At 39.4% G+C, this 26,039-nt stretch overlaps 1 protein-coding gene across 2 annotated transcripts in view; it reads right to left on the bottom strand.

Moving 5' to 3' along the window:
* LOC143019984 (protein CREG1-like) overlaps positions 1-26,039 on the bottom strand; it is a 33,986-nt gene that overhangs the window by 4,468 nt on the left and 3,479 nt on the right. The window contains exons 2-8 of one of the 2 annotated variants that reach the window (XM_076176060.1): positions 25,475-25,543; positions 20,661-20,750; positions 18,350-18,466; positions 13,840-13,960; positions 11,492-11,646; positions 8,446-8,565; positions 2,865-2,946 (exon numbers count right to left, since the gene is read on the bottom strand). In XM_076176060.1, coding sequence (XP_076032175.1) covers positions 2,865-2,946; positions 8,446-8,565; positions 11,492-11,646; positions 13,840-13,960; positions 18,350-18,466; positions 20,661-20,750; positions 25,475-25,543 — 754 coding nt within the window. The remainder of the gene's footprint in view (positions 1-2,864; positions 2,947-8,445; positions 8,566-11,491; positions 11,647-13,839; positions 13,961-18,349; positions 18,467-20,660; positions 20,751-25,474; positions 25,544-26,039) is intronic. The other variant, XM_076176061.1, reaches the window with a different exon arrangement.

Below are 26,039 nucleotides of genomic sequence, written 5' to 3'. Positions count from 1 at the left end.
TCCACACCTGGACCCAAAGCTAGAGCTACTTTTCCCCCACTGTTTTATTATATTGTAAAAAGGTAGACGGGGTATGGGGAAAGAGGGAAATGTCTGATGAGGAAGGAAGGGAGAGGACAGAAGAAAGGGGTGAGTGGAGAATGGTTGTGTATGGATGATGCTGTGATGTAAGGAAAGGCATGGGTGGGGGATGTGGGGATGAGGGAGTATGTGTGAATGATATTTTGATGCAGTCTAAAGGGATTCCTCCTCATTTATTATCTTTTCCTGCATGAGGGGATAGGGAGGGGGAGGGGGTCACCAATTAAGTGAAGCGGCCCTGCTGTGGAAATGCTGTGTCTTGCTGCATTGCTTCTGACCCAGGGCAGTGGGTGAGATACAGGGATGACCCGTCGTCCAGGAGGAACCAAGAAAAGAGGGAGGTAGGGATGGTGAATGGGAGTGGCAGTGGGGGTGGGAGTGGATTTATGCCTTTGACTTTGGCTACCTCCCTTTTAAGGGGGACAAAGCCACAAGTATATGTATGTTTCATTATATGGCATTCCCACCCCCTCAGCCATTAAAAAAGAAAGAAAAAATACAGAGCAGACAAAATGAATATCACTTTAGAATATAATTTTTTCACTTACAACCACTTTCCATTTACATCCATCTTTTGTATTCTCTCTTCCTTGCTTGGCAGATATTCCTCCTGCACCCAACGCCTACATTACCCCAATCCATCCACCTCCTTTTTGGTCCTCCTCTCAAGTTACCTCCATCCACTTCTACTTTTCACAATCCAACAATCCCAACATCGCACCATCCAATCACACTTCTCTGCACCCCCTCTAAAGTCATTGAATGCCTAATACTTAAACTTGTCACACCACATATTCCCCTTGCTGACTCACAACACGGTTTTAGGCCACTACACTCCACAAACACTCTTCTGACAAACCTCACACAAAGAATTTTAGATGGCATCAATTCAGATAGGCCCCACCAAAGAACACTTCTTATAACATTAGACATTAGTAAAGCTTTTGATGCTATCCCCCGCCACAACCTAACAAATAAAATATATAACACAGACATGCACAATAACACCAAAAGATGGCTGGCCAATTATCTGGCAGGTAGGAATGCTTACGTGTCATATAATGGCCAATCATCGCACATCAGAAACATTAAGAACGGAGTACCACAGGGCTCGGTTCTATCCCCCACACTATTTAATCTATACATGCATGACTTACCCACTCCAGACACCTCAGAAATACAAATCTCTTCCTACGCAGACGACATAACAATCACATGCACACATCGTAACACAGACAAAGCTGCAGAAATAATCCAGCCATACCTTGACACACTCAACACATGGTTTCATCACAAACAGACTCAAAATAGCTCCAACCAAATCTACAGCAACACTTCTCACCAACTGGACAAAAGAACACAAATACATACCTCATCTCTACATCAACAACACTCTAATACCACACACAAAACACACCAAAAATTCTTGGTGTAACATACGATACATCCATGTCTTTCAAACAACACATCACAAACATAAAAAACAAATGCACACCCAGACTTAACGCACTTAAGTCAATCACTGGAACAACATTTGGACAAAACAAAGAAACTAATATAACAATATACCAACACTGCATACGCTCAGTGTTGAATTATGTGAGTCCTGCATGGGCTCCTAATCTCAGTGAGACATGCCACAACACCCTTCAAATCATACAAAACAAAGCCCTAAAAACAATTACAGGCTGCACAAATACAACACCTACAGACCATTTACACCATGAAACAAAAGTCCTCAAAGTCAAGGACCACCTCGACATGAGAGGCACACAAACACTTGCCGCAGCCACCACAAACACATTACACCCGCTACACTACATAGCAAAACACCCACACACACCAAGAAACATTAAAACAACACCCAAAGACCTTTATCACGCACAGATACTCTCTTCTCTTCCTCCACAACCACCAAATACCAGCCTCCGGAAACATATTCATAATCATATCACTCACCGCTCCATTAACACACTGAAAGACAACACACTGCTGCATGCCAGACCCCCTGATATCCACCCTTCTGAATCCTCTCTCCCACGAAAGGACAGAGTCCACTTGGTCAGACTGCGGTGCGGTCACCACCCAGCACTTCTAAGCTACCAGAAGAGGCTGGATGACCGCGTTGTGAACAGCTGCCCAGGATGTAACACTTCACCCCATACCATACAACACATAATGGAAGACTGCATTATACACAATCATGCACGCAAACAACACAACATACGCTCTATAAAGGATTTGTGGGAAAACCCAGTTTCGGCTATGGGATTCCTTGGGGAGACGGGACTGCTCGGACAGACAGTCTAGGGAACGACAACAACAAACAACAACAACTTTTCACATTCTATTTTGCTAGTTTTTATTCACTAATTTTTCCACATGACTTTTTTTTTTTTTTTTCTTTCTTTTTTTTTTCTTTTTTCTTTTTTACCTACCCTATCTGACAGGAGGTGCCAAGATAGGAGGGAGGGAGGAGGGTGGAGGGGAGTGGAATATATGGGAAATGAAATGGGTGGGAGTGATTTCTATGCCTTTTTCTTTTTGGCTACCCCCCGTGTAAGGGGGAAAAAGCCTTTGGTATATGTATGTATGCATGTATCTGACAGCACTCTTCCCACCCCTGTTCTCTACTTTATATCCATATTTCTCATTCTATCCATCCTCATAACGCCCATCACATTTCTCAAACACATTTAGGCCCTTCCTCTCTTCTTCCTTCAAATCCCATTTTTTCCATTCCATGTTTGTAATCAGAACCAATCTATGCCAATGATACATACCCACAGGCCAATCTGGCATTTCTGGGTGACGGGAGAAAAGAGCTTCTTTGGCAAAGGAGGCTTCCTTTGTTCCATTCTCAACCTGAAAAAAAATAATCATGCAAATTAGAATTGAAGCTTTTCTAGGTTTCAAATTAAATGTTTTGTACTAATTGCATCCAGGAGGAGCCAAGATAAGAGGGAGGTGAATGGAAGTGGAGTATGTAGGAGATGGAATGGGTGGGAGTGGAATTTATGTCTTTGTTTTTTGGCTACCTTCCTTGTAAATGGGAAAAACCTTTGGTATACGTATGTACTAATTGCATCTAAATTCTATTCTTTTCCATCCAGACATACATACATATAAAAATATCCATACACATAACAAAAGTGTCTTTTTTCCTTTAACCTCTTCAGTACAAATCATATTCTTGTATTTACCTAGTTCTACCTAGTTGTATTTTACGGGACGGGAGCTATGCTTGTTGTGACCCATTTTCATATCTCTCCACGTCCAGTTTATTCTTGAACTCGTGTATAGTTCTGGCATTCACTGTTTCACTGTTTAGTTTGTTCCAGACATCGATCACTCTTTGCAGAAAACTGTTCTTTTTCAGGTCTCTTCTGTAACTGTCCTTCTATAGCTTCTTATCATGTCCTCTTGTTTCTTTCTTGTCCCATATCAATAGGTCATCTATTGAGAACTTCCATCCCTTTCATAATTCTGAAGATGGTCAACAAGTCACCTCTTTCCCTTCTCTGCTCCAATGCTGACAGCTGTAATTTCTCCAATCTTTGTTCATATGTCAAATTTGATAGTGTGGGTACCATCTTTGTTGTCGCTCTTTAGATTCTTTCTAATTTCTTTGTGTTTTCCTTTGTGCTTGGTGCCCACATTGATATAGCATATTCTAGTTTCAGTCTTATCAATGTGTGCATCATTGGATGCCTGAGGTATGATGATTGATGCATCGTAATTCTTACATAATAAAATATAAAGTCACTGCTGTATTAATCATTCTCTTTCACTTCATTTTCTTTCACTGAGTAATAATACATACATATACCAAAGGCATCCCTTTCATAATTCTGAAGATGGTCAACAAGTCACCTCTTTCCCTTCTCTGCTCCAATGCTGACAGCTGTAATTTCTCCAATCTTTGTTCATATGTCAAATTTGATAGTGTGGGTACCATCTTTGTTGTCGCTCTTTAGATTCTTTCTAATTTCTTTGTGTTTTCCTTTGTGCTTGGTGCCCACATTGATATAGCATATTCTAGTTTCAGTCTTATCAATGTGTGCATCATTGGATGCCTGAGGTATGATGATTGATGCATCGCAATTCTTGCATAATAAAATATAAAGTCACTGCTGTATTAATCATTCTCTTTCACTTCATTTTCTTTCACTGAGTAATAATACATACATACATATACCAAAGGCATCCCTTTCATAATTCTGAAGATGGTCAACAAGTCACCTCTTTCCCTTCTCTGCTCCAATGCTGACAGCTGTAATTTCTCCAATCTTTGTTCATATGTCAAATTTGATAGTGTGGGTACCATCTTTGTTGTCGCTCTTTAGATTCTTTCTAATTTCTTTGTGTTTTCCTTTGTGCTTGGTGCCCACATTGATATAGCATATTCTAGTTTCAGTCTTATCAATGTGTGCATCATTGGATGCCTGAGGTATGATGATTGATGCATCGTAATTCTTACATAATAAAATATAAAGTCACTGCTGTATTAATCATTCTCTTTCACTTCATTTTCTTTCACTAAGTAATAATACATACATATACCAAAGGCTTCCCCCCCCCCCCCTTACAAGAGAGGTAGCCAAAATACAAAGGCATAAAATCCACTCCCACCCATTCCATCCCCAACATACTTCACTCCCATCCACCCACTTCCCTCTCTTATCTTAGCACCTCCAGGATGACGGGTCATCCCTGTATCCTGACCACTGCCCTGGGTCAGAAGCAGTGTTGCAAGACACAGAACATCCACAGTAAGGCAACTTCATTAATTCGGCGACCTACCCTCTCTGTCCCCTCATGCATATAAGAAGACAGGGAGAAATCCCTTCAGGCTGTGTCAATTTATTTTTCACACATACTCACTCCCCCTGTCCCCCCACCCACTCCTCCATCACAGCATCACCTATACACAATCATTCTCCGTTCACTCCATCTTCTGTCCTCTCCCGTCCCTCCTCAACAGACATTCCTCTCTTTCTCAATGCCCCTTTTACCCCATCCATCCACCTCATCCTAGGTCGTCTGCTTAAGTTCACTCCCTCTACCTTTGCCTTCTACACTTCCCTAATCTTTCTTCACTCATTCTTTCAATGTGTTCAAACCATCCCAATACTCTTTCATCAACCCTATCTCCCAACTCCCTTACCACCCCTGTTCTCCTCCTCACCTCCTCATTATCTAACCTCGTAACCCCTATCATACTTCTCAGGTACCTTATCTGAAAGACATTCAAACTCCTTCTTTCTTCCTCTCTTATGTTCCATGTGCCCCACAAAGTGCTGTTGGCATAATCACTCCTTCATACAATCTCCTCTTAATACCTATTCCCAAATGTCTTTCTCATGACACTTTTTAATCCCCCAAGGCATTTTTCTCAATCTCCATTCTACCTCCACTCCTCCCTTTCCTGCCACATTTGCACCCAAGTATCTAAAACTATCCATTTTCTCCAGTCTCTCTCCCTTAATACTCACTTCCAGTCTGCTACCACTTTCTCCCCTTGTACATCACATCACCTTACATTTACCCACATTTATCTTCAACTTCCTTCTTTTGCACATCTTCCCAAACTCTGTCACTAACTTCCTCAATCCCTCCTCTGATCCTGCTACAAGCATAGTGTCATCAGCAAACAACAACTTGCATCTCCCACTTTTCTCTATTTTCTTAACCATCTCCAATCCCCTACCCACTACCCTTGCATTTACCTCTCACATCACCCCATCCATGTACAAATTTAACAGCCAAGGTGACATAACACATTACTGATGAAGTCCCACCTTTACCTCAAACCATTCACTCTCTCCATTTCTAATCCCAACACAAGATCTATTACTCTCGGAAAAACTCTGGACTGCTCCTCACAGCTTTCCTCCTATCCCGTATATTTGCTATACCTCTCACAGTGCCTTCCTGTCTATCCTGTCATAAGCCTTTTCCAAATCCATAAAAGCCCAAAATACATCCTTACCTTTCCCTAACGCTTTCTCACATATTTGTCTCACCACAAAAATCTGATCTACAGTGGGAGGCACTAAGAAAATAACAGTGATAGATGAGGAAAATGGGGGAGAAATAAGAAAAGATAAAGTGAAAGCAGTTATTAAATGATAAGAGCAGGTAAGGCATCTGGGTTAGATGGGTGTTATGTGGAGTGTCCGAAAAAGGGAGGGACAGTGATGGTGGACTGGATGGTTAAATGTTTGTCTAATGGAAGGTAGAGTGCCAGAGGACTAGATGAGTGCCTGTATAGTTCCATTTTACAAGGGAAAAGGGGACAAGTGTGAGTATAGTAGTTTCAGAGGGATCAGTTTGTTGAGTGTAGTTGGGAAGGCTTATGGGAAAGTTTTGATTGAGGATTAGGAAAGGACCAGAATGGGTTTAGGGAAGGCAGAGGTTACATGGATCAAATTTTTGTGGTAAGACATATGTGAGAAAGCTTTAGGAAAAAGTAAGGATTTTTTTTTTTTTGGGGGGGCCTTTATGGATTTGGAAAAGGCTTATGACAGTGTACAGTAAGGCACTACAGAAGGTTTTGCAGATATATGGGATCGGAGGAAAGCTGTTAAGGGCATTCAAGGTTTTTTACGAGAGCTGTAGAGCCTGTGTTAGAATTAGAAATGGAGAGAGTGAGTGGTTTGAGGTAAAGGTGGGACTTTGCCAGGGATGTGTCATGTCACCATGGCTGTTCAATATGTACATGGATGGGGTGGTGCAGGAGGTAAATGCAAGGGTAATGGGCAGGGGATTGGAGATGGTTAAAGAAAATGGAGAAAAGTGGGAGGTAAGCCAGTTGTTGTTTGCTGATGACACTGTGCTAGTGGCAGGATCAGAAAGGGATTAGGGAAGTTAGTGATGGAATTTGGGAAGGTGTGCGAGAGGAGAAAGTTGAAGGTAAATGTGGGTAAAATCAAAGTGATCAGATGTACAAGGGGAGAGGATGGCAGCAATATGGAAGTGAGTATTAAAGGAGAGGCTGGAGGAAGTGGATAGCTTTAGATACTTCAGGTCACATGTGGTGGGAAAGGGAGGAGTGGAGGTAGAGGTAGATTGTAGATTGAGAGAAGCAAGTACCTTGGGGGAATAAAAGGTATAGTGAGAAAAAGACATTAGGGGATGGATGCTAAGAGGAGATTGTATGAAGGGCTGATTGTACCAACAGCACTGTGCGGGGCAGAGACAAAGAATCTAAGAGATGAAGAGTTTATATGTATTTGAGGTGAAATTTCCAAGAAGTATGTTAGGAGTTACAAGGTTGGATAGAGTGAGAAATGAGGAGGTGAGGAGGAGAGCAGGAGAAAAAAAGGAGATGGGAGATAGGATTGATGATAAAGTATTTGGATGGTTTGGAGACACAAAGAATGAGTGAAGAAAGATTACTAAAAGAGGTGTGGAAGGCAGTGGTGGATGGAGTGAACTTGAGGGGATGACTGAGGATGAGATGGATGGGATGGAAGGGGCTTTGAGTTAGAGGGGAATGTCTGTTGAGGAGGGAAGGGAGAAGGCAGAAGACAGGGGTGAGTGGTGAATGGCTGTGTATGGATGATACCGTGTTACATGGAAGGGAGCAGGTGGGGGATGGGAGGGTGTTAGGGAATGGTTATATGTGAATTATATTTTTGATGCAGCCTAAAAGAATTTCTCTCGATCTCCAAATGTTAAATGAAACAGCCTTGCTGTGGATGTACTGTGTCTTGCTGCATTGCTTCTGACCCAGGGCAATGGGCAAGATGCAGGGACAACCTATCATCCAGGAGGAGCCAAGATGTGAGGGAGGGTGGGAGAGGTGGTGAATGGCAGCAGAATGGGTGGGAGTGGAATTATGCCTTTTGATTTTGTCTACCTCCCTTGGAAGGGATAAAAAGCCCATGGTATATGTATGTATTACCCTTATACAATCCCCTTGTTGCCATCACCCACTTGATACCAAAACTGGCTTCACATGGGCATGGAGTTCATTAAACATGCAACATCTTGAAAATGCTCAAAGGATTATAGGCATTGATGTTAATGACAATTTCTTACTAGTAAAAATTACAAGTATCATACAATTGTAAAAAAAAAAGTGGTGAAAACTAATGTCAATGAATTACTCAAGTAGGATTGTCACAACAGACCTTTATAATTCTCCATATAAATGAATACCAATGGCAAGGAGTTATTCAAACAAGCATATTATCAAAAGATAATAATGATAATAACAAAATATAAATTGATGCCTAATCTCATGTCTAAACCAATAAAAACTAATATCAAAATACTGAACAGGAGTGTAAAAAAAAAGCTAAATAAATGAAAACTCATGGCACTGAATTTCTTCTGAACACGAATGTTCTAACAAACCTTCATAATTCTCCCTGTAAAGATGACATGAGCACATCGTGGGTCTTCAGGATCAAAGCCTTTCTCATGGCAGTATGAACTCTGGGCTTCTGACATGGTCAGTGATGCACGATTATCTTCCTAGAAAGACAAAAAAATAAATAAATAAAAATACATACATACATACATATACCAAAGGCTTTTTCCCCCTTACAAGGGAGGCAGCCAAAAAGAAAAAGGCATAAAAACCATTCCCACCCATTCCATTCAGAAAAAAAATAGATAATTAATATAAATAAAAATAAATAAACAAATTAAATAAAATAAAATTGTAAATTATTTTGCATATTTTGGTATGTGCATTGTATGCATTGGGATGGTTTGGACACATGGAAAGGAAGAGTGAAGAAAAGTTAATAAAAGAGGTGTGGAAGGCAGAGGAGGATGGAGTGAACTAGAGGGGACAACCAAGGATGAAATGGATGGATGGGGTAAAAGGGGCTTTGAACAAAAGGAGAATGTCTGTTGAGCAAGGAAGGGAGAAGGCAGGAGATCGGAACAGAGAATGGTTGTGTATAGATGATACTTTAATGCAAGGAAGTGAGGGGATGGGGGAGGTATTGGAATGGTTGTGTGTGAATGATATTTTGATGCAGCTCAAAGGGATTTCTCCCAGTCTTTCATTTCTGCAGGAGGGAATGGGGAGGGAGGGTTACCGATTAGGTGAAGTGGCCTTGTTATAGATGTACTATGTCTTCCTGCATTGTTTCTGACCCAGGATAGTGGGCAGGAGGTAGGGATGACCTTTCATCCATGAGGAGCTAAGACGAGAGGGAAACAAGAGTGGAATAGGTGGGAGTAGATGTGTGCCTTTTGACTTGGTTACCTCCCATATAAGGGGGAAAAAAGCCCTTAGTATATAGATGCATGCATATATGTATGTTTGTACAAACTGCCTTCTCCCCCTTGAAAGCTTTGTTAAAGCATGACTCCTATATGAAGAAGAATACAGAAATGGGGTTCCCCTGTCACCTCACTTTGTCCCATTTTGTCACCTTTTACAACATGCATTGCAATATGAAGTTTAAGAAAATAAGAGGTGATGTCCCAGTAAAAGAAAAATTAATGACAGCTGAAATGAGGGATAGCAGAAGCTATGATGCTCAACAGTCCTCTACAAATGAAAATTAGTCTCCAAACATACAACAACATTGCCTGACTGGTACCACTGAAGTTCCAAAGTCAATCAATACATTGGCCCAGGTCTTTCTTACAGGAAACCAACAGCCCCAAGGTAACTTAACACAGCCGGTAAGTCACTCAATGAAAAGATTTTGTGTTGGTCTTGTATTCTTTGTTTCTTATGATTGATATGAATTTTATGGCTTGCTGCTGTACTACTCTTCCCAATTTATCAATGTCTTTAATAAGATCTAGTGACCATCTATCTTATACCAAGGGCTTCTTACCCCTTATAAGATACGCACCAACTCCCACCCATTCCAATCCCACCCATTACCCTTGTTACCCTCCCATCTTAGCTCCTTGTGGATGAAAGGTTATCCATGTCTCCTGTCCACTGCCCAGGTCAGAAGCAATACAGCAAGACACAACACATTCACAGCACCTCTCTCTGTCCCCTAATGCTGAAAACAAAGAAGATGGGAAAAAATCCCTTCAAAGTGCATCAAAGTATCACCCATACATAGCCATTCTCCACTCACCCCTATCTCCCTCTTAATCAATGCCCCTTTCACCTCATCCTCAGCTGCCCCCTAAAGTTCACTCCATCCACCTATGTGAAGCTTCCACACCTCTTCTGTTAATCTTTCTTCACTCATTCTTTCCATGTGTCCAAACTATTGTAATACTATTTCATCAGCCTTTATTTGGCATCTACTTTTCCACACCCACTCTCCTCCTCACCTCCTCATTTCTCTGACACTTCATCTCAAACACATTTATACTTCTTTCTGGCTCTCTCAAACTCTAAGTCTCTGCCACATACAGTGTCATCGGCAACCATAACTATTCCAAATGTGGATGGACCAATGATCTCCAGTGCCTGTGGACTTTTCAAGTTGAAAAATAATGCTACCAATGTCAGTATCCTATTTGCTTTCTCTGATGCCAGAATACAATGCTCAGTTGTTTTATATTGGATTGACTTGTTTAATGTGTGTTTCAGGGAGGGGAATGTGCCAGAGGATTGAAATATTGCATATATAGTTCCACTATACAAAGGAAAAGATAAACATGAATGTAGTAGCTTTGAAAGGATCAGTCGTGAAGTGTAATTGGAAAGGCATGTGAGACTTGTTTAATGTGTGTTTCAGGGAAGGGAATGTGCCAGAGGATTGAAATATTGCATATATAGTTCCACTATACAAAGGAAAAGATAAATATGAATGTAGTAGCTTTGAAAGGATCAGTTGTGAAGTGTAATTGGAAAGGCATGTGAGACTTGTTTAATGTGTGTTTCAGGGAGGGGAATGTGCCAGAGGATTGAAATAGTACATATATAGCTCCACTATACAAAGGAAAAGATAAATACGAATGTAGTAGCTTTGAAAGGATCAGTCATGAAGTGTAATTGGAAAGGCATGTGGGAGGGTGTTAAATGAGAGGATTACAAAGGAAACAGAGGGAGTAACTGAGGAAGAACATTATGGGTTTAGGAAAGGAAAACTGTGTGAACCAAAATTTTGTAGCAAGATGGATATACAAGAAATTTTCTAGAAAAACATTAGGATCTCTCTTGGGCTTTTATGGACTTGGAGATGGCATGTAACATGGCTGACAGGAAGATTTTGTCCAATGTGTTACAGATGTATACAATTAGAAGGCTGCTGAGGTCAGTAAAAAGTTTTTACCCAAGTAATACATTTCATTCACCAGTTTATGCATCTAAAGATTACACCAAGATAATGATTTACATTCTTTTTTTTTTTTTTTTTTTTTATATGACCAATAGGCAAATAACTTTACATTCTGCATTTTGTTTCCCCATTAGTCTTCTTCCTGTGAACAGTGCAATTGTAGGTGTCTGAATTTTCTCTTCCCTTACCTTCAAATCATGAACAGACAACTCCATTGGGGTGAGGTACATGTATGGAATTCCTGTTGATGTTCCCAAAGGTCCATCGCTGACACTGAACACATTAGCAAATGGGAAACCTTCAATATTTTTGTGTACAGATGTTGTTGCCATTGCAGCCCAGTCTGGAAGAGGAAATCCATACTTTCATCTCATTATACATCTACAGACCATAGGTCTCTTCCCCCTTATCAAGTAGGTAGTGCTCAGGTAAATAAAATCACCTATGTGACAAGAATATAACAGCTCATAAATGGGTTCTATTATAATACAATTATGTCAGAGTATGTCCCTCTGCAAAGCCCCATTACTAGCCACTTACGATGTTTGACTCCATAATAAATTACTCTTTCCAATTACATCCCCCATTGCTTTGAATTATGTACACCAGATGAAGGGGTGGACAGTGAGTAAGGGATGGGAGTGAATAAATAAAGTAGATGGACGTGGGTCACCAATTTAGTAATGCAGCATTGCTGCGGATGTGCTGTGTCTTGCGACACTGCTTCTGACCTGGGGCAGTGGGCAGGATGCAGGGGTGACCCATCATCCAGGAGGAGCCGAGATAAGAGGGAGGGAAGGGGTGAATGGGAGTGGAGTATGTGGGGATGGAATGGGTGGGAGTGGATTTTATGCCTTTCTTTTTAGGCTACCTCCCTTGTAAGTGGGTGAAAAAGCCTTTGGTATATGTATGTATATTGTCTGCTCCATAGATTTCCAGAGTGAAGGTAAACCAGTTGTAGCTGTCAGACCCAACTGTGCAAGTTCTGTGTCCTGGTGCATTATGTCTGACCCATGCAGTATGGAAAGGATTACAGATGACCCTGCCTCCATGAGGTGCTAAGATGGGAGAACCAACAAATGATTTTTTGCATAGATGTAGGATAGGTGTACGTTTCCACTCTGCCATCCCCCTTAAAAGAGAGGAAAAATCCTACTAATATACATAAGCATGCAAATAATCCCTCATTTTATGCTATCTACCTATATATCAAGAGCTTTTTCCCCCTTACAAGGGGGGTAGCCAAGTCAGAGGCACGTACCTATTCCCACCCATTTCACTCCCCCATCACCAACCACTCCTATCCCAGCTCCCCAAGGATGACAGGTCATCCTTGCATCCACTAATTCCCCAAGGTCAGATGCAATGCAGCAAGACACAGTACACCCACAGCAAGGCCCCCTCACGTAATCAGCACCCCCCCCCACCCCCTCATGCAGAAAAAAAGAAGACAGCGAGAAATCCCCTCGGGCTGCATCATTTTATGCACCTCCCCAATATGCAAATTCACACATACCTAATCAAAATCAATCAATATATAATAAACCTATTCTACCAAGTCCCCATTTCATGCATAACAACTTCACAGTTATGTGAGTTAGGTCAGACTATTCATTTTTGCAGAACTTGTGTATAACTTGATTGCTGCCTTATTTGCTGTACTGTGTGAAACTGAATTAAGGACCTTTGTATCAGCATGCAACTGTTTCTATTTCACCAGCTGAAAGTGGTAGAAAGAGGAGAACAGTTGCTGATTGTCAGCTCCCCATGTGTGATAAAAGTTTAATAAATACAGATGAAATTAATAGAGAAAGATTCTGGTTCCAGTCCAGAGACAGAGGTGAGGAGGTTGACAGGCTTTGAAAATGGGCAGCTTTGCTGTCCAGCTTTCATGACCACCACATGCTGGTACAGCGAGACCTCTCATTAACAGACGTTAATTAGCTGTGTTTGCGATGTTTTTGCTGTGTTTTGGAGTGGTTTTTGGGTGGCATAGTGATTGCACGCACTAAACAACAGCACCAAAAACACCAAAAGCACAGCAAAAACACCGCAAACACAGCTAATTAACGTCCATTAATAAGAGGTCTCACTGTACTTGTCATTAGTCCCTGTGAGTAGATACGAGATTTTACTCAACACAGACAAATGATGTGTGCTCTGGTCTGTATCAGCACCCCAAAAACAGTCTCTCAAGAACCGACTCCATAACACCATGCAGCCAATATCCCAGTGTAGTAAATTAATCAATAATTCAAGAATATTACTGCTCACATCTATTATAGATAATAGTGGCATTGTTAGAAAAATGAAAGTAATAAATTAGTTTTAACAACTATAATATTAACCTATAAAGAGTGAAGATATCTCATAATAGTTTTTCTCCATGCCCGACAATTTTCTTCAACTGAAGAAAACTTCCCCATTAAATGATTTGAGATTATTTTCATTAACCTATAAATAGAAGGCTTCCTACTGATATATAATTTCTGACTGCCAGCAGAGGGAATCCACCTGACATTCAAGTTTAACTTACCTGATATGTGCATGATATATCTTGCGGTTTTGGCCACTTCATCATGTGGGGGTGGATCAGGCCAACTGACTGACATCTGGCCTGATGCAACTTTGACAGTTTTGGTTTTATGCATATTTGGCTGCAATATACAATTTGCATGAAAAACAAAACTCAAAACATTTCACTCGTTCATAGTAAAGCATACTTCACAAAGTCTACCTTGGTTTGTGTTGTAAAATTTTATTCTATTGAGGCACAGACCATAGACTGAAGGATGTCTCAGGGATAGAAAACACCCTACATGCCTAAATATGTGCTTTAGTAGAATGAAACAAGGCCAAAATCATACCAGTAAATCACTGTGCTAAAAGAACATACTGGAAACAATAGGAGGCATACATGGAAAACTATTGAATTGGATGGAGGACTTCCTACATGGAAGACAAATGAGAGTGGTGCTCAGAGACAAATATTCTAAATGGGAAGAAATGAGTAGTGGCGTCCCACAGGGGTTACTAGCTCCGATAATGTTTGCTATATATGTAAATGACATGGACAAAGGCATTGAAAGTTACATGAATTGCTTTGCAGATGACGCAAAATTATTAAAGAGAATAAACTCCGAAACAGACAGTGACTCATTGCAGAGGGATCTAAAAGTCTTAGAGTGGAGCAAGAGATGGGAGGTAGAATTCAATATCAAGAAGTGCAGTATAATTGAATTAGGAAAAAGCAAGAAGAGAATAACAGGACAGTATAAAATTGAAGTTGAACCAAGGGCATGGTTCATTAAATTCCAAGCTACAAAGTCCTCTGTGAGGGGCACCATCCTAGCCTTCCAATAGGGGGGAGTTTGTGACATTAAACCATATCATTATCATCATCATCATCATAAAATAATTGATGGAAAAGAAGTAAAGAAAGTAAATTCTGAAAGGGACCTAGGAGTAATCATCACCAAAGATATGTTGCCAGATAAACATATAAATAAAATAGTCAGAGAAACATACAATTTGTTGAGATCAATGAAAGATGCCTTCAAATACCTGGTTAAGGAAATGATCAAGAAAATATTACAAACACTGATAAGGCCAAAAATGGAATATGCAGCACTGATATGGTCACCCAGTAAAAAAAAAAAGAATATAAGAAAATTAGAAAGAATACAAAGAGCAATGACAAAGTTGGTCCCAACACTTGCAAACCTGACATATGAATAAAGACCAGTCAAACTGGAATTGCCAACCCTAGAGCAAAGAAGAGAATGAGGGGACCTACTAACCATCTACAGAATTATGAAAGGAAGAGAATGCCTTGATAGAGAGGACTTATTAAAGTGGGACAGGAAAATCAAGAGGACATGCAATGAAACTCAAAAAGGATAACTACAGAAGAGACCTGAAAAAGAACAGCTTCCCACACAGAGTGATAGATATATGGAACAAATTGGATGAAGAAATAGTGTGTGCAAACACAATACAAGAATTTAAGAACAAACTTGTCCTTGCGAGATACAAAAACGGGTCTCCACGAGCATAGCTGCCCTTCCTATACAATACAACTAGGTAAATACAAAGCTAGAGAGGCAATCATATAAATATAAATTTCTATCACCAGTACCAGACATTAAAAATTACTCATCTTACCAAAAAATAAATACAAAGTTGAATTCTACACACGTTTAGCTCTACATACCATATGTGTAGTAAATCGCCAAGGCTGCTATACATATTTCTACACAATTGCACTGATCACACTGACATTCATGTTGGTCACCCCATTTCCCCCCAATCAATCCTATAGTTGTTCAATATGTATATGTATGGATAGAGTGGTATAGGAAGTAAATGTGTAAGTGTATGAATTTGGTAGGGCAGGGGGGAGGGATGTGGGAAGTGAGCCAGTTGTTGTTTATGAAGGACAGTGTTTATTGCTGGTTCTGAAGAGAGATAAGCAGTTAGCACCTGGAAGGGGTGTGTGGAAGGAGAAAGAAGAGAGTAAATGAGGACTAAAGTAGTGATGAGATGAACAAAGACCGATGATAGTAGGTTAGATATAAGCATGAAAGGAGAGAAGTTGGAGGCAGTGAATGAAGGAGTAGATGTGGAAGTAAACAATTGAGTAAATGATACGGGTGTCTGAGTGAAATAAAATGTTTAGGAGTGATTGTATCCTAGTGCTGCAATGAGCACATTTTTTTTTTAATATAAATAAGGTACATAGGAAGAGTTTGAATGATTTTGAGAATAAATATTTGAAAATATGAGCAGCATTACAAGAATGGATAGAATGAGATATATGGAGGTGAACCAGAGAACTGAGGTAGAATGAGCTGTCAGACAGGGTAGATCAAAGAAAGTTGAGGTGGTCTGGCCTGGGCAAATGGAAAAGATTGAGCGAGGAAAGACTAGCAAAAAGGAGTGTGGGAAAAAAGTTATTAGAGTAAACTTAACCCCTTCCATACAGTGACGCCTACGTAGGCATCATGAGGAGCAAGTGAGTACGCAAGGATGCTGACGTCGGTGTCTTGATTATATTTATTGTAGTCGTACCTGCATGACCCCCATACTCTGTAAACTGGCTTCATCATATTTTCTCTGGTTATCAAAATTCACGGGTGAAAGAGAACGAGCGATAGAGCAGTGACTTTATTTTTTATAATGCGAGTATTATGATGCAACATCGCATGTCGGGCAGCTAATGCTGCCAGACATGCGATGTGGCCAGTATTGAAGGGGTTAAGAGGATTTAAGGTACACTTTGGATGCACAAGGAATGTCTGTCAAGCAGAGAGGAGAGTGCAAAAATAGGAATAAATTTACTGAGATTGTGAAAGAATGAAAGGATAATGTGACTCAAAAGGATATTCTTTTTATGGCTACAGTATTTTCAATGGATTAGGAGTGGGAGTTGTCACATCATAAGGTGGTGAGATTAAATCAGCTTGGACTATCTGGCGTTGTCATAGAAATGTTGTGCTTCCTTGCATTATTCACAACTTGAGTAGTGAGGTGGGGACCAGGAATGACCCTTTGTCCATGAAGTGCTGAGATGGAAGAGTGTTAATTTTTATTTTTCTGTGAAGTGGGTGTGTATTTTGACTTGGTCACACCCCTTATAAGGGGGAAAGAGGCCTTTGATGCATATATATAAATACTACAAAATATTATGCACTAAAAGAACTTTTATTTCAGTGGAGGGCAGTGGAATGTCTGACCACCTGGAGGAAGGGGGATAGTAAATATCATGTGGAGATAGAAAAAAAGGGAGGCAGACAGAGGTGCTGAAAGTTAGCAAGATGAGCGAGAAGGGAACGAGGAAGAATATCAGTCAAAACTGAGAGGCATGGAATGCGATGAAAATGAAAAGGGAAGTGGCCACAGAGGAAGAATGGTCAAGTTTCTGCATGAGGGGATGGAGAGGGGAAGGGGGGGGGGTCACCAAATTTATAAAGTGGCCTTGCTGTGGATGTGCTGTGTCTTGCGACACTGCTTCTGACCTAGGGCAGTGGACAGGATGCAGGGATGACCCATCATCCGGGAGGTGCCAAGATAAGAGGGAAGAAGGAGGGTGGAGGGGAGTGGAATATATAGGAAATGGAATGGGTGGGAGTGGTTTCTATGCCTTTTTCTTTTTGGCTACCCCCTGTGTAATGGGAAAAACCCTTTGGTATATGTATGTATGGTGTGGGATAAGGAGGACAGATAGGAACAAAGGGTGGTGAATAGCAGAATGTAGAGGTGAAAGTGGTGGTGACAGAAATGGAGTGAGCATGTGAGGAACAATTGCAAAGAAGAAATGAGAAAGTATATGACAAGCTTAGAGTATAGATGGTAGTAGACCAAAAGAAGAGCAGATATGAGGTGGAATAGGTGTTTGAGAATCTTGAAAAGAATAAAAGGGTATTTTGGAGGAAGTAAGAAGGAATCATAAAAGCCCAGTTGGGTCAGTCAGTCAGTCTACTGCCCCATGCCACTTGTAGGAAACCCGTGGTTCCCAAGTAACAAGTGATGGCCACTGGGTGGGCTCACAAGTCATTCAGAGAAGAAACATTAATTAATGTCTGGAATGTCAGTATGGGTCAATATGAGTCATTATAGAAGAAGGTGTCTTGTGTTGTCTGTGTGGTACCTACATCCCACCCGCCATCCATACCAAACCTCACACCGCATATTCGTTTGTTATATTTGACAAATGGTCAGTGGGTCTAATCAGGGTCAATATAGCTGAAATTCAGAGTAACAAAACTCAGTATAGTGAGTGTTTTACTATACTTTTAAATCAGTTTATGTACAGGATCCCTTATAATCAAACAAAATTCATAGTAATAAAGCTGTATCCTTCCCATTTCACCCAAACAAAAATTTTAAGATTGCTGTCCGAGCTTATCTTCTATATGATACAATTACTTAAAGGCTTACAATCCATAACTCCTTTACTACAGCTATTTTATCTATAAAATGTATCCTGGCTAATACTAAAGTTCAATCAGCTTGGAGAAAATCACCATAATGAAAAAAGTCATTACCTCTAGATAGGTTTTTGGTGGTTTCTGATGAAGAAAAAGTTCTGACTTTACAGTTTCTTGCTCCAATTCAATTGTATACAGTCCATTATCATTGACCTTGCTTTCAACCACATTTACCTGAAAAATATAATATTCTTAATACATCAATATTTCAATAGCATCCATGAAAAAGCATTATTTAAAACACCAAATAACTCTGTCCTACTGCAAGCACCACCAGATTTAATCCCAGAGGAGAAAAAAAAAAGACTTGTGACAAATGAGTTACTCTAGGTTATCTATGACTAGGTCATTACTCATCACAGAAACAGTATCAATACAAATTCAGCCTGAAAACTAATACCATCTGCCAAAAATACATAAGTCATGATGTGGACACAAAACTCATCTTACACTGCACAACATTAACACACCAAAGAGAGCAAACCAAACTTTCTTGCAGAAAACCTGTGGCCTTTAGGACTTATGGCCAAACTCAAGACATTTTGAACATTTCGTAGCCACAGATCTTGTACAAGAAAAGCCAGGCAAATGACCTAATGACATTAGTTAACAAATATCAAATAATTCCATTCCCATTATACTCATCCCTTCAATTCCTTACTGTCCAACTCATGAGAAAATTGGACCACATTTCTTCATTCCCATTACATCACTTAATCGCTACTTTGGCCACAAAAGAAATGTTTACATTGGCAATGCAAGTGAAAAATTGACACGAGATTTGCTGTTAACATTTCACTTGCATTCCAGCCATATGAAAAGTAGGATGGAGCTTGGTATGACATGGCAGGCTACAGCCTCCTTGCCTCCATTGTTCACCAACATAGCATGCCACAGTGTTCCCCCAGAGCTTGGTGTGAGAATGTCACATTTTTGCTGCTTCTCAGTGCCCCATTTTACACTTTTCCACCAACTTTGATGCCCTACTACATGGCTCCTGATCATCACAATGGGTCGTACCAAGCTTACAATGGAAGAAAAGGCCCATGCCTTCACCCTACTCAAACAGGGAGTGTCAGTGATATGCATAGCTGCAGACTTGAACATGAGCAGACTGTTGGTCTACAAACTCAAGAAAGTCACTGCAACACTCCCTGAGTGTACAGTTCCAGAAAGAAAACCGGGCTCTGGGGCCCAAAGAAAGGCCTCCCATAGAACAAAGTTCTAAAGAGAGAGGTAAAGCAGCAGCCTTCAATAACAGTAGTGGAATTGAAGAAGAAGCATCCAGAGCTGTTGCAAAACATCACTGTCCACACGATCCAACATCACCTCCAAGAACACCTTGGTCTTCCATGTCAACAAACCACCAAGAAGCCACTGTTCACGGAGGCCATGAGGAAAAAAAGAGGCAATATTTGCAAGAAATAGAAGGACTGGACACTAAATCAATGGAAAAAAGTGGTGTTCAGTGATGAGAGCACCTTCTGATTTGTCAGGGGGGCTCCAGGATGGTGAGAAGGCCCAGTGATGTGTCCCAATATGAATGTTAATACAACATCAAGACTGTGAAACACCTGGACAGTGTGATGGCGTGGGGGTATCTTAGTGGTGTGAGGAGCTGGGGTGGACTATATTTCTTCCTAAAAACATCACAATGAAAGGTGATAATTACATCAAGGTGCTAAAGGAACATTTGTTGGCGTTTTATGACTTTTTTTATGTACGATGGAGCTCCTGCCCACAGGCCCAAAGGTCTGAAAAAGTTCCTCACAAAGAACAATATTGAAGTGTTGGATTGGCCAGGCAATTCTCCCAACCTAAATCAAAATGAAAATGCCTGGAATGTAATGAAAAATGAACTGGAAAAGTCACATCCTACCAACATCACCAACCTGAAGGGGGCCCTGAAGATGTGGGTATTGATAAATGTCTCATACCTTGAGAATCTTACAACTTCCAAAGTACTAAATGTAAGCCTAAGGTACCAATAAAACAAATGTAAGTTGCACTTTTGAGTTTTATGATCCAAAAATCCCTAGTGAAAACATTTCATTTGTGGCCACTCTATATTCAACAATATAAAGTAAAATATTTGAAATAAAATTAAGCACTCTTCTAAAACAGCATTATAATACGCACACAAAATCTTTAAAAGGTAAATACAGATGTAATACCTAATCCAACCCATTTCTCCAAATTTGTTGAAAAATTTGTTATAATCATCCTATAAAACTAACTAAAAAATCAAGTCTAAATTGCTCAATTTAGAATTCTAAAAACAATCCAAATTACAAGTGCTATGATTTACATTATTGAATAATATTGCATAAAACAATATCAATGAGAATACTGTGATAATTTAACAAACCTGAAAAAATGCAATGGTGAGTGTTGCCATACACATGATGACGGCAATCACCATCACCACATTTCGCCACGCCATGCTTTTCTCTGGTTCCTGAAACAATACTTCAACTTAAGAGGTGTGGAGAAGGCAATTAATGTACACACATATACTATACTCAAATGTTCATGTAATGAGCCTTTTACCATAAATCAAAAATAGTATGTTGTTGACAAACATGCATAGGAAAAGAAATTACAAAACACAATCATCATTATGACCCTTTTGCTATGGAAATGACCCCTAAACTGAATAAATATTATCTGGCATTAGTTGATATACAATCCTTAACCTCTTCAATACAAGTGAGATTCTCATGGGCAGCATCAGCTGCCTGGAGTACAATGAATCAATGACGTATCACAGTACTCGCGTTATAAAATATAAAGTTATAGCTGTATTACTCGATCTCTTTCACTCTGAATATCAATAACCACAGAAAATATGATCAAGCCAGTTCACATAATATGGGGATCACTCAGCTACAACTACAAAATAAGCATAATCAAGACACCAATGCTGGCATCTTCATATACCCTCCTTTGCTGTGGAGGTGCTGTGTCTTGCAGCATTGCTTCTGACCAAGGGCAGTGGATAAGATGCAGGGTTGACCCGTCATCCAGGAGGTGCCAAGATAAGAGGGAGGGAAGAGGATAGAGGGGAGTGGAGTATGTAGGGGATGGAATGGGAGGGAGTGGTTTCTGTGCCTTTATTTTTTGGCTACCTCCCGTGTAAGGGGGGAAAAGCCTTTGGTATATGTATGCATTTATCATTATTTAACATTTACCTGTTTATTATTTAACTTTGTCTATTTATCTATTTATTTATTTATCATTATTATCATATTTTGGCACCTGACCTAGATATGAATCAAAAGGCCTCCTGTCAGCATGCTCCTCCTTTGTAATCCTTTGTAATACAGTGCATGGGCATCATTGTATGGGAGGAGTTAAGGAATACACTCTCAATCCATGAAGAGGTTACTCTTGGCTGAATAAAATTGTCTGGTGGTAGCCAGAACATAGCTATCCATACCTGCATTTAAAAGGAATCATAACAGGTCCCTTTGAGTTAGAGATGGGTTTCTCTTATCTAGATAAGGATGTGGTAATAGCAGGGAAAAAATATACAAGTTTTCCTTCGAAGTCAAAAGTAAAACAATGAACAAATTCCATGACTTAGACTTATTTTGAACTACATTCTGTTGCCCTTACACTGCCTTATCTTATAATTCCCTATGGTTGACATGTTACAAAAATTTTGCAATATATTTTTCACTATCATACTAATAGTCTGACCTCTGTTGTGTCCTGATATTTCTACCTTTTGTGAATTACACAAGCAGCAGTTTGAAGCAATCCACAGCATGTACCACAATGACAAAAGAGCTGGAGAATGCTATCACTTTAATAACAGGATAACTACAAGTATTTCAAAGCCCTTATGTGCCCTTCAAAAGCCTGACTAAGTCTCTCAGTTTTTCCTAGTCCAAATGTCACCAACAGAGGACAACAAAGATAACAACACCATTAAAGTGATGCAATGCCTGTGGTGTATTCTCTGACATTACTGTGTCGTCTACAAATGTACTTTTTTTTTTATCTATCGCACCAATTTTTAAAATTCTACAAAATTCCAACATGGGTTATCTTTAAGGGTGTACTAAGAGTTGATGCATCAGTATGGAAAACTGTTTAATATCCTTAGGACATGTGGTCTTTTTCAATTTGTTTCCATGACCTTATGATGCCCTACCACCCCAAACTAGTTCCAAGAACATGTCCCCCTCTCCCTCTCTCTTGCCTTTGTTCATACTTGTTTATATCCTTTGCTTTGTGCAGAAACACCACATCTAGGGTGAATCAACCAGTCTATATATATATATATATATATATATATATATATATATATATATATATATATATATATATATATATATATATATATATATATGTATATATATATATATATATATATATATTTTTTTTTTTTTTTTTTCTTTCACTTTGTGTAGTGTAAAGCCAATTTTAATCAACAATCTTTGTCAAATGACAAGTTCTTCATCAACAATACTCTCAGTACCTACTCTTCTTTTGCTTTTCTATATGCCTCATTCCCCAATCCATAATTCATTAATAGTATTTTTGAGCTTTTACTAATTTCCAATACTTTGTGTGTTTTGGCATTGAAATTAATTTTCTATAGTTTGTTCCTGGCATATATATTGTCAAGATTTTGTCATAACTTGCAGTTTTCCTTACTTCTTATTTTTCTCATGATTTTTTAATCAGTTGTAAACATTAAGAAGACACTAATATCGAAAGTTCTGTATATTTTGACCACTGTTAGTGAGGAAGTATGTATGAGAAATAAATTGACGCTGTCTGAAGGGATTTCTCCCCGTCTTCTCCTTTTCTGCAGGAGGGGACGGAGGGGGGGGGTCGCCAAATTAATGAAGCTGCCTTGCTGTGGATGTGCTGTGTCTTGCAACACTGCTTCTGACTCAGGGCAGTGGACAGGATGCAGGGATGACCCATCATCCAGGAGGTGCCAAGATGAGAGGGAGGGTGGAGGGGAGTGGAATATGTAGGGGATGGAATGGGTGGGAGTGGTTTCTATGCCTTTTTCTTTTTGGCTACCCCCGTGTAAGGGGGGAAAAGCCTTTGATATATGTATGTATGTCATTTGCATTCAGTGTGAAAATCTTGTAATTTTTTATGTTGTCAAAAGATTGGTGCTTTCTTAGTGATACTTGTAGTGAAGCTTTCTTTTCATTGTGTATGCAATCTAAAATAATCACCATTATCAACCTTTTTACTGTCTCACTTGGGTCGAGATGAAAAAATATCTGTATTATATTGTAGACATCATTGTTTACAAAGCTTGTGGCATCTAGAGATGTGTAGGAGCACACATGAAAAATATTGAGTGCATCATGCATACTACTTTTTTTTTGTGTCCAAAGACAATGCAGAATCAACATGCATACAGGTAAGCACTAATGATGTAACTTCTTCAGAGAGATATTATGGTTCAAATTAATAGCCCATAAATATGCCATCTATCCACACATCTTGGCTGTTGTCAAAGATATTTAGGGAGTCGAGAATACTCTAAAAAAATGATGATAAACTCTCAATATTGCTGAATATCATCAGTTTTGCTACAGGACACTAGGGTTGGCACACAACTCATGACAGTATCACTAACACCAAGAGATGGCATGGTATGGTGTGTTTTTGAATGAAAATTAACACTGCTTCTGACCCAAGGCAGTGGACAAGATGCAGGAGTGACACATCATCCAGGAGGTGCCAAGATGGGAGGGAGGGAAGAGGGTAGGGGGGAGTGGAGTGTGTAGAGGATGGAATGGGTGGGAGTGGTTTCTATGCCTTTGTTTTTTGGCTACCTCCCATGTAAGGGGAAAAAAAAGCTTTTGGTATATGTATTTACCTAGTTGTATTTTGTGGGAGAAGAGCTATGCTCATAGGGACCCGCAGTTGTATCTTTCCACATCCAGTTCTTTCTTAAAGTCATGTATAGTTTTAGCACTCACTGTTTTCTCTTTCAATTTATTCCATGTATCTATCACTCTATGTGGAAAGCTATTCTTTTTCAGATCTCTTCTGTAACTGTCTTTCTTAAGTTTCTTCTTGTGTCCCCTTGTATTTCTTCTGTCCCATTTAAGTAGATCATCCCTGTCAAGGATTTCCATCCCTTTCATAATTCTATATATGGATATCAAATTGCCTCTTTCTCTTCTTTGCTCCAGAGTTAATAAGTTTAGTTTGTCCAATCTTTGTTCATATGTCAACATGTTGAGTGTTGGTGCCATCTTTGTTAGTGCTCTTTGAATTCTTTCCAGTTTCTTTGTTTTTTTTTTTGTACTGGGTGTCCATAGTGACGCTGCACACTCTAATTTTGGCCTTATCAGTGTAACTAAGATTTTCTTCATCATTGCCTCGTCCATGTAGTCAAAGGCCACTTTCATTGATCTTATCAAATTGTAGGTTTCTCTCAACTGTTTTGTTTACATGTTTGTCTGGTGTCATGTCATTTGAAATGATCACTCCTAGGTCTCTTTCTGAATTTACTTTTGTAACTTCTTTTGTTCCAATTTTGTATTCACCGGATATTCTATTTTTGCTTTTTCCGAATTCCATTATACTACATTTTTTAATGTTGAAATTCACTTCGTTCTTTTTACTCCAATTCCAGACTTTGTCCAGATCTCCCTGAAAAGATTTACAGTCTTCTTCGTTATTCACTCTCTTCAATAGTTTTGCATCATCTGCAAAGAAGTTTATGTAGCATTTAATTCCTTCATCCATGTCGTTTATATAAATAGCAAACATTATCGAAACCAATACAGAGCCTTGGGGTATTCCACTTATGTCTACCCATTTCAAGTTCTTTTCTCTAAGTATCACTCCCATTTTTTTTCCTTTCAAGAAGTCTTCCATCCATTCCAATAATTTTCCTTGTATTCCACCTATTAGCTCAATTTTTCTTAGTAGTTTTATGTGTGGTACTTTGTCAAAAGCCTTTTGTAGGTCCAGGAATGTATGTATTTACCTAGATGTATTTTACAGGACGGGAGCTATCCTCGTTGTGACCCGTTTTCGTATCTCTCCACATCCAGTTTTTTCTTGAAATGTATGTATGTATGAATATTTTTAATCAAAAGTCCCTCAGATAGTAATTTTCATATATTTGTTTTAAACATAGTTCTCATGAAAATAAATGAAATTACAATAGAAAAAAATTCAAAGTTATACCTGGTCTTGCTGGTTACCCTTTGAAGGCCCGCTCAAGAGGCTGTAGCCAATCTCGGAGCTGTGTGTCTCCTGTAAGAGAGACCTCAGGTGATGGATTGATCAACTGATTTTACCTTTCTAATGACTATTCTACTTAAGAGATTAATAATGCCTCTCTAAAGTACTTGTGATATTTTTATACTCTAGCATTAATTTGTTTATTGATTTGTCATTTATGGCACTGCAACATCTGGGTCATGTGGCTCATATTCTAGAATATACTTATGTTTATATGTCTATTTGATATTCCCATACATTCTTCCTTGCAGTGGTCCCATTTTCTACTGAGTTGGTTCCCTAAACAACCCACATTTAACTACATTCTTGCACATCAGCTACCATATTCACTTTTACTTATCATTTCTTTCCCGGTTTCAGTTTTCTGATCTTGTACAGAGTAGGTCCCACTGTTTCACCTAAAATTTCTCTAAACATACATCTGGATTTGAATATACAACACAATAATTGGTCAATTTTTCTCAGTTTAGTAATTTCCTTCCCTACAGGAAAATACTTCATACCACAC

This window comes from Oratosquilla oratoria, chromosome 38 (assembly GCF_046742065.1).
Source record: "Oratosquilla oratoria isolate Oo_2021 chromosome 38, ASM4674206v1, whole genome shotgun sequence".
In the NCBI taxonomy this organism is placed as follows: domain Eukaryota; kingdom Metazoa; phylum Arthropoda; class Malacostraca; order Stomatopoda; family Squillidae; genus Oratosquilla; species Oratosquilla oratoria.
The sequence above is the reverse complement of the archived record's forward strand: the minus strand, read 5'-3'. Positions and strand labels throughout refer to the sequence as shown.